The sequence below is a fragment of the Python bivittatus genome, unplaced genomic scaffold, assembly GCF_059951505.1.
Source record: "Python bivittatus isolate LINGU-HERP-01145 unplaced genomic scaffold, Pbiv_v1 ctg000160_np1212, whole genome shotgun sequence".
Classification (NCBI taxonomy): Eukaryota; Metazoa; Chordata; class Lepidosauria; order Squamata; family Pythonidae; genus Python; species Python bivittatus.
The window spans coordinates 3,195,227-3,208,405 of NW_028277076.1; the positions used below are offsets into that span (position 1 = coordinate 3,195,227).

Consider the following 13,179-nt stretch of genomic DNA (forward strand, 5'->3'; position numbering starts at 1 on the left):
TATTCAATCAAAAATGTAATTTCCCCGACGCTCCCATTTAGCATGGAGAGAATATTCCTTCAAAGTTTTAAATAGACTAATTAAGAAGGAAGAAATACAGGGAGAAAAATTATTAACAGTATAGTTTTAATGGGAAATTATTGAAGCGTATTAATAATGCAATAACCATTTTTCTAACAGCTGTCTGTTAGTTTGCAGGCCAGGGGTAATTAAATTAGCCACAAAAGGTTATTCAAATTAGGTAACTGGGCTAAAACACAGAGACTTTTAAGGTTTGTGGACTGGTATGTGACAAAGAACAGCGTGTCCAATATTTTACGGGCAAAAGGATGAAAAACATCTCTGAAGAAGGCGATGGCAAAGTACTTCCATACCGTTGTCAAGAAAATGATACGTGGACTGGATTATGTAACAACCAGGAGTAATGCTCAACCAGAAGGAGACTTTATTTGGATCTTCAAAAGTTGGAGCCATCCAGTGTGTATCTCTCTCCTCAAAGTTAATAGCCTTGTGAAGTAGATGGCTGGAGCACCTCCCATTTGTTTCAATATATTTTTCAAAGATCTTCTCTGGAGGGAACGCCTCGCTTGTTAAGCACCATCTATCTTCTAAATGCAATAAAAGTGACTATTCAAGAACCACCTACCAAAAGTCACAACAAACAAGCTCCCTTCTACATATTGTTGACAGAGTTTAGGTATCAATTGTGGGTGAAGCACAGCATGGAGAAATGTGGGGGAATGGGGAGGGACAATTTTCCCTCTTAGTATATGGGGGGAAATAGAGACCATGTAGATGATTTGTATGGTCACAATACTTGCTCTTGCAGCTTAATCATCTGTCCTTCTCCAATTACAAGGGCAAAAATTCCACCATACTTTTCCATGCTGGCAGTATAGAATGCAATATAAGTGCTAGAAATGGACAGATTTTGTCTGAATAGGGCATTCAGCACCTCTGCTAATTTTCTTGGCACTTGAAGTTCTGACCAGGTTGAAAATTGTCTTTGGAATTCATTTTGAGATTAGCACCTGCTCTTCTTAAGTTTCTGAGATGGTGCTTCTGCCAAAGAAGGAACGAAGGAATATCAAGAAACAGCCCCGTTCGCTTAATCTGTTAGGTGGGTGGGTGAAATTCCTGATGCTAGATAAGAACCTGCGCCCTGGATAAAAATCAGTATGGCTAATTTCAGGCAATAAATCTGAAATAAATTGTGTATTGGACATGACTGGCCCTACTTTTGAGGTCTTTCCTTTCTCTCTGAAGTCCTGCCTGACCTCTTGAGCCCTCTTAGAGTCTCCATGCTGGCTCCATCATTTCATTTTTCCTTCTGCTCATCTGTTTCCCAGGCATCAGACTATCATGGAGGAGATGCTTCAACCTCCCTTGGTTCTCAGTTAATTGGGTGGAGAATGATTTCTGCCGCTGTTACTGAAGCATCAAGGGGATTGTTTCAAGATCTATGAAAACCTGTTTCCACTTTAAAAATTTTTAGCTTCTCTCGCTACTGAAAAAGAATAGCGTTGGTAGGTTGAAACAGAAAATATCTATATTCTCTAAGCTGCAATGAAATCTCTAGTTACTGCTGGGGAGAATTAAGATACCAAATTGCTAGCTTCTATTTGTCGGTTAAGTCCACTCCCACCTGTGTAATTATCATGTTCTACCTACTCTTGCACACTGTTTTAATAGGCTTCCCTCTTTGTGATTGCAAAACTTAGCTTTAGGCTGTTAATTAAAAAAAAATAGCTGAGCAAAACTAGCTTCTCGGTTAAACATGGAGGCTGCTGTGTTGGGTAGGGCAACCACCTAGCGCTGGAAAAGGTTTATTCTCCAGGCTGAAATGGGAGGCTGTTACAATATATGGGGTTTGGGAGCGTAGACTCATTTTCATGTATGCTGTAATACCTGTTGCTTTATAAATCTGCAAGGCAGCTGTCGGAACGGTGTGAATATTCAGTCTGAAGACTGATGTGAAGGCAATTTGCTCAGATTCCCTCCTTCAGATTGAACCTTCATCAAGTGGTTGATTGAAAGTCAATGACTTTGAATCAGTTTGGAATTATTTGGACTCAGTTCATGGAGTTGACAAATGCTCACACATGCACAGACAACCTTTTTCTGGATCAATTGAAAAATGTAAATCAAATTCAACTGAATGCTTCCGAAAATCTGAATCAGTTGGCTTTCCAAATCGAATCACACACTAAATTGCAAATTGGATGATTCTTCCTCCCACTTAAGGTAGTTCAATATTATTGTTATTCATTATGCATGTAATTAATACATGTATTATTATAATTAATATAGTTATTGATAATTATGACTATAAACTATAATTATAAAAGCTTACAAACACAGAGTTTTATCCATTTAATAACCCATCCATAGGTTCACCTATACTACAGTTAATAAAAACCCTTTGTCAAACTATAGCTGTGCATACTGCTACTGTGTCATTTGCATCTGATGAAATACAGTTTACGGGAAAATTATTTGACCTTTTGGGATAGTCCTCTAGGAGAAGCAACCAGAACTATGAAAGTCTTTCTAGAAATTGCAATACAGCAGAATCGATACGTTCTGTTCTCTGCTGAAACTGAGAGCCATAAAAAGAACCTCTTTTTTGTAAGGATGTTGAAACGAAGTGCTAGGAGGAATGTTCTGAAAGTAAGAGCTGTTGAGCAGTGAAGGAGTCTGCCTGTCCATTCCTGGAGGTTTTCAAATGGTCATTGAATGGCCACCTGTGGTGGATATTTTAATGTTTCCTAGGTTGTCTGGGCAATAATAGTCATCATATGGCACCTTTTGAATTTTTCCCTCAAGCGCTATCCATCTGTCTTTCTATCTATCTATCTGCAATTAAGGAATGAACCTATAAAGTTGCCTTACATCAAATAATATTGTTGATTCATCTCTGGAGCCCTTGGTCCCTCCTCACTGTTCCCTGGTTGGGTAATGAAACATCTGCAAGGAAACAACCAAGTTCAGAGAGCACCAAGGACTCCATTGTTCAACCCTGAGCTACAGAGGGTCTCTTCTGTTGATTCATCTTTCTCAGTGTTACCTACACGGACTGATAGTAGGAGGGTATCCACAGCTCCCTTGTCATGCCAGAGATCACTCCTGGGGCTGGAATACAGCTCTTCCTCTAAAGGCTGCTTGATGGAACAGACCTGGTGGTTTTGCTGCACGTAAGCAAGCCTTGGATGAAAGGAAGCCAAACAAAAAGACAGAATGGCATTGGGCTCTGGAAACTTTTCAAGTTCCATGCCATTTCTGCCTTTTCTTTCCTCCAAGTGTCTTCCTTTGGCGTAACAGCCTTTTTAAAATAAAAAATAAAAAATGGGGAATTGGAAGGAGACACTGAGCAAGAAATCTCTCCCAACTCACTTGAGTGTTTTGCTGTTTCACCCTTGAAGGTCCCCCCTCCCTCCCCAGGGCTCCTGCCTTCTAATCCCATAATTGAAACCCTGCAAATAATGGTAATAATAAAGGTGATGGGAAGCATTCAGAACCAGCTTGCTCCCAGGCACCGTTAATGAGAATAAGTGGAAATCTAATTCATAATAATAATTGTCATGCAGTGGGGTTCTGACACCCGTCTTAGCTCTGCGATGCCAATTACTTCCAAAGCATTCAACTGAATTCCACCCCCCACCCCCCACCCCATCCTACCCAACCTGCCAGTGACTTTAAAGCTGGTTGCATAAGCTGTTCTGTGTCAGAGATTTACAGAAGCAAAATGGCACCTTGCAGACAACTTCATAGCGATGGGGCACTCCTCATTATAGCATTAGTTTTTGATTACAGTGTCTCCAGCAGATTACCAAGGCTGGGTCTCCTGTTCTCTCATTTCTCTCTGTTGCTGGTGGGGGAAAAATATACTTTCCGTGCACTAAAGGAGAACAAAACATTCATGCTAACTTTAAAAAGCTACAAGTCTAGGTGTAAAAGAGAGAGAGGCAATGTTTGAGGGAAGGCAAGATCATTTCCCAGAGATGGACTCTCAGATTCAGAACTTGGTTTATTTTTCTATTGATATTAAAGATTTTAACTCTTTAAGAGAGGAAAAACTCTCCTCTGAAGCTGTTGTGGTATTGGCACCCATTTTTCCCCAGTACCAATTCAGGTTTTTCTCCCTCCACAGGACAGATCCCCAAATATTTCATTTCCTGATGCTCAGCATGATGCATTTGACCCAGGACCAGCTATGGATATGAAGAACAAAATATAACCAGACTTGAAGAGTAGGGACTGTGTGTGGCCCAATTAGAGATCCTTCCTTTCAACAGGTCCCAAACTAGGCCATGCCCTTGGGAGTGAAACTCAATTGAGTCCCACATTTCCTTGCCTCGCCCCATCACAACAACTTCATTCATGCAACAACGGCTTTTGGTTCTCCCTACTGTGCTTGTAGATGCTGTCTTTCGATGGAGTTGATTAGTGTTTTCCTGCCTTTTATACCGTCATCCAGGCCTTCCTTTAGAAGTGCTTTCTGCATTCATCCAAAAGCACAAGGAGGTCTGATTCCACAGCACAGCCCCTGCTCTTCTTTTCTATTCCCCCCATTCCTCCATAAAATTGATAACACGGACATGTGTCATACAAATGTTCCCTTTTTGTTGCTGGGCCTGCTTCCTGCTGTTGTCTTTTCTGAGCTGATGACGGGTCTTGCATTTGTTTCTTTGAGTTGGGAGCCAGCAGGCTTCTTTCAGTAGTGCTCTTGCTTGAAAGGGGGAGGAAAAAGCCAGCCTTTGTGCTGTTATTGTCAGGTCAGGGGATCATTAGAATAAGCCATTCAGAGAATGGGAAAACGGCCTTGGAAAAGGTGGTTCTCCGTACCAGCAGCGGCTCCAGTCCACCTCCCTTCCCTTTGGGGCCAGAGGCCAATTGCTAACAATGGAGGCTGAACCTGGATCCACTTTGCATACTCTGCTCTGTTTTGACAGGCCTGATCAGGTGAACACGGCAACATTTCATTCCTCCCATGGTGAATGGCAGTTCAAACCAAATATATCCTTCCCAGTGACTTTGGCAGGATGAAACAGCTCCTGAGTTTGATGAGAAGGGGAAGACAAAATGAACGTAATCGGGTGGGTTCACCAGGATGCCCACCAAATGGCAGTGGATGCTGGGGCCCAGCAAACTGACCCTGTTTTCCGTCTAAGAAATGCCTCACTCTCTGATGGAGGGATTGGGTGCTGATCCAGATGGAGAATCCATTTTCCCCGGGGAATCAATACTCATGGCATTCATGTTCTGGCATAGAAGATACTCAAAAGGTTCCTCCTCTTTCTAGGTTTATTTTTGCTCTACCATCTTGGGGATATTTGAAAACTTCCCGATCTCCTGTCTACAACATGGAGGTGGACTTGTTCATGGGGGGTCGGGAAACAACACTAAAGTGCTTCACCAATGCCGAATTTTTCCCATCCTCCCAATCTAGCCTAAAGCCTTGGGATTTTCTAGTAGTTTCCCATCCATGTACTCATAACTCTGCTTTTTGAGATCAGCCAAGCCCAGCTAAGTATGTACTATACTCAAAATATATATCTTGTTGGGGAGAGATAAGGCGAGCAAATTAGTAGGTGCAGTGGCTTTGATAAAAGAATATTCATATGTCCAAGAAAACGATTTAATCACATTCCAGTTGGGATTTTAACTATGCATCATCCCCAAATCGCAAATAAATACTCCATGGTTCAAAATAGTTCTGAAGCTAATAATTGTTCAGTTACTAGAAAACTACTGTCAATTGCTACATATTGCTAGATGTTAAGTGAGCTCACTTTTTTTTGCTCCTATTAATAATTTTGGTTATTAATACATTTGCAAATGTGTGGTGGCATCAAGCAAACATTTATCTGAGGATATCAGAGGACCAGCTTGGGTGGAAGAACATTACTGGATCTCACTTGTGTTCTAAAAGAAGCAGACTGAATGGAAACAGATGTTTCTAAACACGGAATCTTTTCTGGGATTAGAAACTGAGGGGGCTGGATGTGGCTATATTTGGAATAAGAGTTGCCAAATCAGTCTAATTTGGAGCATGCCATTTATACTTCAGCTTTCTCCTAAGTTCATTTCCATGTTCCGATTTTAACCTGCAATTAAGAGCGAAACAAGAAATGGGTACCCAAATGCCTGTTTGCTTTCAGATGTGCAATTTAAAAGGCATTTATTGTCAAATGTCTGCACTGAAATGTATGTGGGTAAACGGACATGGCATCGAGAAAGCACAAAAGATCGTGATGGGATCATTCCATTTGGTACGGTGTTGGTCGCAGAAGCACACACTGGAACGTTTCATACTGCAGTTGGTGATACAAGCTGGGCATTATGGACGTTGGAGCCCTAACCCCTGTCAAAGCTTGCTCTAATCTTGGGACGGTTCTGCCACAATGGTATACCAATCTTTTCTTGTGGAACGTCTTCAGTTTCTCTTCCCTGAAACTTCCCTATTATTTCTCTGCCTTCCTTTTCTCCCTAAATGAACGGATCCCATTTCTCATCCGAGGTCAGACCACAGCACAGTCTATCCAGCATTTTCCTCCCCCTCTGACCAACTTTATTCTTCTGGGAGGTTCACAGGAAATAGTGCACTCACCCACTTCTCCAGCAACTGAATGCTTCAGTTGCTTGAAGTTGGGTGTATGCATCTCATTAAGCCATAATGCAATTTGTTTTGCTTGTGGCCTAATATATTGTGGGATAATTAGTAATCCATGAAATATGGCTTAATTTTATTTAAAAACCAGTACTCTATGACTTGTGAAACAAAACAGGGTTAAAATAAACCTCAGTTTAATGTAACGAGTGGACGTAGATGATATAATTATCACCGCTGTCTGTAAAACCATTTTTAAACCTGTACCACCCGCGTTATTTTAAATTCCGTCTCATTCACCTGTAATTTAAGATGAAAAACCAAGCACGACTGGGCTTAACCAAATATGTGCTGATACATTAAGATGTCTTCATGACAGTCAGTGACGAGAGTTGGACATAGTTCCATAACCACACTTCAGAAATAAGAAATAGTATTATGATTAAAAGGAAGCTGAGCGAATTATAACATCTGCCATCCCGTTGATCACCAGGGTTGATTTGGCTGATCAGCCTGGCTAGGTGAGAATTCTTTCTTCCCCATTGACCACCCTGAAACTGTGCGCTCAGGGGAAGATGGCCATCTTAGATAGGAGTGCACCGTGGTTTTCTTAAACCCACAGCCGCTTATCCTCAATGGCTTGTTAACAATAGTTTACTGTCTTCAGCAAAGTGGAACAAGAACTTCTGAGTTTATCATTCCAATGAAGCTTCTTTTGAAAGTGTCCCTTCCTTTCTTTATAACCCATGTTCCCTCCTAGAAAAATTGAATGTGGTATGTAATTGCAGGCCCAGACTGCTATAGTAAACTTGGCTCCAAGGGATATAATTTGCGAACCTTTTCTTCTTCTCCTGATCAGAGACAATCCTGTATCATGTACTCCATGTTAAAATTTCCACTAAATTCTTGGTTGTCAAGGAGACTGGGGAATTATCTGCAGATAAATAAGAAGTTCTTATTCACACCTGTCTTGTCCTTGACTGGAGTGGGCATCTAAGCACTTGGAAAAAGGAAGCATCTTTTAGTAATTGGATTGCTCACAAAATAGACTGGGAAATTTACTTCTTTTCTTGTCCTTTTTATCTGAAGCCATTATTCTGCTGTAGAAAAGGGATCCAGAATTGTCAACTAAAAATCGTGTCAGGTTACAGGTAGTACGGAAGGAAAGTTCTCTAACTAAACTGTGGATGTAGCTGTCAACCGGCATAGGGCTTATTTAATTTAATGGTCATCAGCATGGAGGATAACTGCCCACATAGCTCTGGGACTGAAATCACAATTCATTCAATAGTTTGATTTTTGAGTAGTTCTGTGTTTATTTCATGGGGATATTGTTTGCAAGTCTTCCCGATTTTCTGTTTATGTGGCTTCCTTTTTCCACTTGGTTAGATCTCAACATCCTATGTGTCCATGGCACACTCCATCACCCTTTCAAAAGCTGTGTGTTGTATTACAGTGGGGCTCCTCTACACAATCCTTGTCAGATGGCACATGACATGGATGAATAGTCTTTACCTACCACCAGTTTGGACCTGGTTCTCTTTAAGATGAGCCAGGCTACATTTGTGGGCGGTTAAACAACGTCTTTGATCTTCTTTGCTCCACCCTAATCTTCCTTACGGAGATCTATCACTTCTGCTTTGTCAATGGGTTTGAGCCAGATTTGCTATAGAAGGTTTCAGAGGCTAGCATGGAACGACACAGCAGCAATCGAAAGACGGGAGCCAACATTGGAATGACAGTTTGTCGCAGTGTGTGACTCGAAACCATAAGACTTTGTAGGTGCGTGAAGTTGGGAAAATTCCAACGAAGGCATGTGTTGCATTTTCAGACACACTATCGCAACCCCTAGAAAATATTCTTCTGCCTTAAAAATTATCTTTCAATTGGAAAATGCCTTTCACACAATCCTATTGACATGACACAAAATTCTCTGCTTTTAAGGGCCCTCAGCTTCCATTGCTTTGCTTCCCACAGTCCCTCTCTCTCATTCTGTTATTGTTCCCCTTTTTCTTTTTTATCCCTTCCTGTAGCTGTTCTGCCCCCAAAGCAACCTGTCTTTATTTGGCTCTCCTTCGCACCCACTGCTTCTCTGCATGTCTTCCATGGAATGGAAGGGGGTATTTTATTGATCCATCTTTTGCTGTATTTTCTTCAATGGAAAAAAAAAATGCTTAAATGTGCCAGGGGAGAAAGCCAGCCAGCTCTCTCTAATTTTACACCCCTGATCCAGTAATAAGGGCGATATGTTTGAAATCACTCATGATGTCTAAAAAGCCTGTATGATGGTCCCCGGAGTGTGGACTGTAGCAGATGCTAGAGAATCAGCAGGGGAAAGATCTGCAGTGCCTTCTTCCCTACACATCAGCCTCCTCCTTGGGAGCGGTGAGATTTTCTGCAGAATGTCTGCCAGCCTCTTTCTCCAAAACAGTCCTTTGTTCTCGACCTCCTCTTGATACGCCAACCTGTTCTTTTCAGTCCTTCCTGATTAAGTCATCTCTCAAATGTATCAAGCATGCCTAGCAGCATCCTTTGTATTTATCCTCTTCCTTGTAGCGAAAACAAAAAGTTGAATGCCAACATGCTAATCTTGTGTAAATATTTGATTTTTCCCTAAATGATCAGTTCAGTGAGGAACGGACTACCTCCATTAGGGATCGACAGCCTGATTTGAGCCAAAGGTACCCTGTGAGTTATAGGCGGGCCACATGACAGAAATGGGGTGTAGGGAAGAAGGGGAAAAAATCTAAATTTCAATTGATACCTAAGTACATTTATATTTAAATGCAGTTATGATTGCTTCCCATTTATGGGCTGTTTTTGCCTTTTATTGCATCAGAAATTTGGCAGTAACTTTTGGAGGTGCCCCACACAAAGATGTGGGGAGGGACATGGTTTATGTACCTATCCCTAATATATAAAGAAGGAAAACGGTCTTGGCTGCTTTGAAACCGGGGACAGGACACATCTGTAGGCATCTGTATTTTTATTTGGACATTATTTTCTGAAGTCATGATTAAAATATATTGAGTATTTTAACTGCTCTTGCAATAATTAGATAACACTTTACCAGGGTTATGCATGACAAAATACATTGAAAGAGACTTCTAATTTGAATTGTTGTCAGGAAAGAAAAGAGGAAGGCGTTTACGAAAGGGGGGATGATTAAGTAATAGTGAGTGAAGAGGGAGAGAAAGCATTACTCTGACTTTGGCTTAATTGCAAGATGGATGGAGGCTAGAGGGTGAACCAAAGCCCTCCTTGTAAGGAAGTTGTGAAAGAATTCAAAGGAAATAAAAATGGTGGTCAACTCTTTCACTCGTTGGTTGAGCTGGCTTGAATAGACCTTCTCTTTCCTCAAGGGAAGAAGCAATGTTGTCCACCTATTTTGAGACCATCAACGACCTACTCTCCTCCTTTGGGCCTGTTCGGGATTGTTCTCACAACAACGGAGGCTGTACCCGCAACTTCAAATGCGTGTCGGACCGTAAAGTGGACTCCACCGGCTGTGTGGTAGGTATGATGTTATGTTCAGGTTGTAGACATTGTGTCACTTTGGAGAACCTTCTTTGGGAATCCAAGTCATGGTGTTCAGAGACCATCTTCGCTTCTGATTCCAATGAAATGGCTGTTGGGCTTCCAGACTGATCCCTCTCGAAGTATAACCCTTTCCTTTCTTTTTCCACCCAGCATGTCACGCCACATTATTAATTGGAGTGAAGCCAAACTGGATATCTTAGGAATATCATATTCCTTGCCGTATTTCATTCCTCCTTCTCCTGACAATGCTTTCTTGGTGTGTCAACACGTACAAGATGCTAGCTACGATGCTGCTAAAGCATAGATTATAAACAGCTGTTGCACCACACCAAAGCAGGTCATTTTATATCTGCCTTACTGTTTTATTTCTTTACCACCTGGCTGTTTATTCGCATCTACTTTCAGACAAAAGGCACGTGAATAAAGATGTTGCCAAAAAGCCTATGCCTGCAGTGACCAATCCTGCAGCAACAGTCTGCTATAGGAAGAAGAAGTACTGATTTCCAAGCAGCAAACCTTTTAGCAGGGAAGAATCATCATTAACCTTTTAGATCAAAGAGGTCGAACCTGTGGCCTTTTTTAGACTGTTCCAAGCATCCTTTATCTTTGGCCCTACTGATTTGGGCTGACCGAGTACAGGAATCGAGCAACAACAGGAACTTCTCAGGGTTCCTCGCTCCTTGATTAAATCCCTCATTTGCAAACTGAAATAATATGTACAGTTTGGATACAACTGACCAGTCAAGAAAGCATTGGAGTAGGAAAAAAAAAATGCTATCATGAACGGCTGAACGTTTTCAGCACAGTAGAGAAAAGAAATTGCTATTCTGAAGGATGATCACTTGGAAGCAGAAAGAAGCCCAAACAGTAAATCAAAGACAGCTCTGATGCTAGATACCTATCATAGAAACACACTTTTTAATTTATTTGTTTATTTACTTACCTTCTTACTCATTTATTTTACCTACCAGGGGGACAAGACTGGTAATGGTTCCGCTCTATGCATAAATAAAAAGAAACGTATGTATGTGCAACTGAAATATTTAATTATAACCAAAGAGAATTCATTCTTTTGTGGAATCATTCCTGATCTCTGCATGGTTGTTAGCACCGGGGGTTGCTTAGCAAGATTCAGGATATTTCGGCTTAGAAGAGAAATGCATTTGAAGATCTGCGGGAGGAATAATAATGGATTGGTCTTATAAAGGGTGAGGAAGAGAGATAGGAAAGACAAGGGAAACGGAGTCAGGGGTGGTTTAAGAGAAAGTTTATGCTGCTTACCTTTGTGAAATGTCTTTCTTTTGGAAAACATGAAAAGTTTCAGGGTAAAAGCTGATAATGAGGACACGGGAGAAAAGAGGCGTGATGAAGAATTCCCTGGATATTTGTTGCTGGAAATGTTACTTTGGCCCCTTGTCTGCATGCATGCACTCTCATCAATGCCAACTCCTCAAAGACTAGAAATATTTAAAACTGAGTAGAGTTGTGGCATGTGCAAAATAATCTTGTGCAGGGTTAAATGTAGTATAGTCCATTTCAGTAGCACTAACAAAGCTGGAGTATAAATCTTTGAACAAGAGAAGATGGCAAACATGTTGGTCTGATTATCATCCTTAGCTTCAGACTTGATGGTCCTCTTTTCTTCATGCACCTTCAAGGATCTTCCCAGTTAACGATGATATTCCGATCCTGCAATAGTGCCTAAATTTATTTTCCAAACATTTTCTCATTTCTTACTACTACTACCACCCAACCTCCTCCTCCTCCTCCCCCTGCTCCTCCTTCACCTGCTCAGAGTCCTTCTGAACTCTTTTCAAATTCATTTCAATGGTGATAACCTGTGGTTGAAAGGAGGCTGAGGGTTTCTCCCTTGTTCTGTAGCCTCCCTGACTTTTCTCACCTTCTGATCTGAAAGGAAAATTAAAAAAACAACAACAAAGGACACTGAGAGAAATTCTTTTCCTGATGACTTCCTTGAGATTTAAAGGAGAAACAGGAAGCTGGAAAGTCTGTGAACCATGGAGAAACTACTTTCTGTTACCCATCTGTCAGTCAAAATGCAGCTCCCTGTTTTCTGATTTGAAGAATTTCTATGAATTAAGGTTCCTCCTGATATCCCTCCTTGGGACTGAATGGAAGGGAAAGAGGCCAGGATTATACCCAAACAGGCAGGACCTTGACCATCTTTTGACTAAATAAATGTAAGACCCCTGCATTTGCTCATAAGGATTTCACTGACATTTTCTGCTCGGAAAAGACACAGATACAAGAGCAACAGCAACAAACAACAAGGCTATTGAAAGACAAACGGCTGGAAAATGCAGATTTTTTTTTATCACAGCACTCAATTGCCTACTGCTATCTTTCTTGATGGATCTACCCAAGCGTTACTATTCAGCTTGTGGAGCCTGGTAGGAATCTGTCCTCCAGTTCCTAACTCAGCTGATGCCCTGCTGATCCATGTTCAATGAGGGAAGGTGTTTTATAGGCAACGGAGCTAATTTGTAGAAGTAGCAGATGTTACTGTTTGACATCAAACGATACCAAAGAGAGGTTTTTACCAGGATTTCAGTAGCTTTTTAGCAGATTGTCTGGTTTTAAATGGGGGACTGAAGGCATTGTTCTCTTCTTAAGGCAAAGTGCTTCTCCTTTTGTCCTCCCATAATTTCTGCAAGAGGTTACTATCGTTTTGCCTGCATTATGGTTTGGATGTGTTTTGTCTCTTCCTTTCTAATTTCCAGGTGTTTCTGAAGTGCCAAAACCATCTCTTTGCTTTGACGAAGCAAAACCACTCTCGGGGCAAAGCAGTTGCTAATATTTAGAAGAGTGCCATAGACGATTTGAAAAGGTGGCAATTTACTCTCAACTAAAACATTTTGTTCCCTTTTCTTTTTTTCAGGATTAATAAGAAAAAGAGCTGATTTTAATAGGACAAAAAAAAAAATGGAGAGAGAAGTAGGGGGAAGAAACCTTTTAGGCAATTTATTTCACTTATGTCCTTGCAATGTTTGGAAGCAGCATCAGTCATG

General features: G+C 41.1%; 1 protein-coding gene across 3 annotated transcripts in view; it reads left to right on the plus strand.

The window, feature by feature from the left end:
* ASTN2 (astrotactin 2) overlaps window positions 1-13,179 on the plus strand; it is a 274,360-nt gene that overhangs the window by 152,458 nt on the left and 108,723 nt on the right. For all 3 annotated transcript variants that reach the window (XM_088146943.1, XM_088146944.1, XM_088146945.1), the window contains one exon: window positions 9,973-10,123. In XM_088146943.1, coding sequence (XP_088003069.1) covers window positions 9,973-10,123 — 151 coding nt within the window. The remainder of the gene's footprint in view (window positions 1-9,972; window positions 10,124-13,179) is intronic.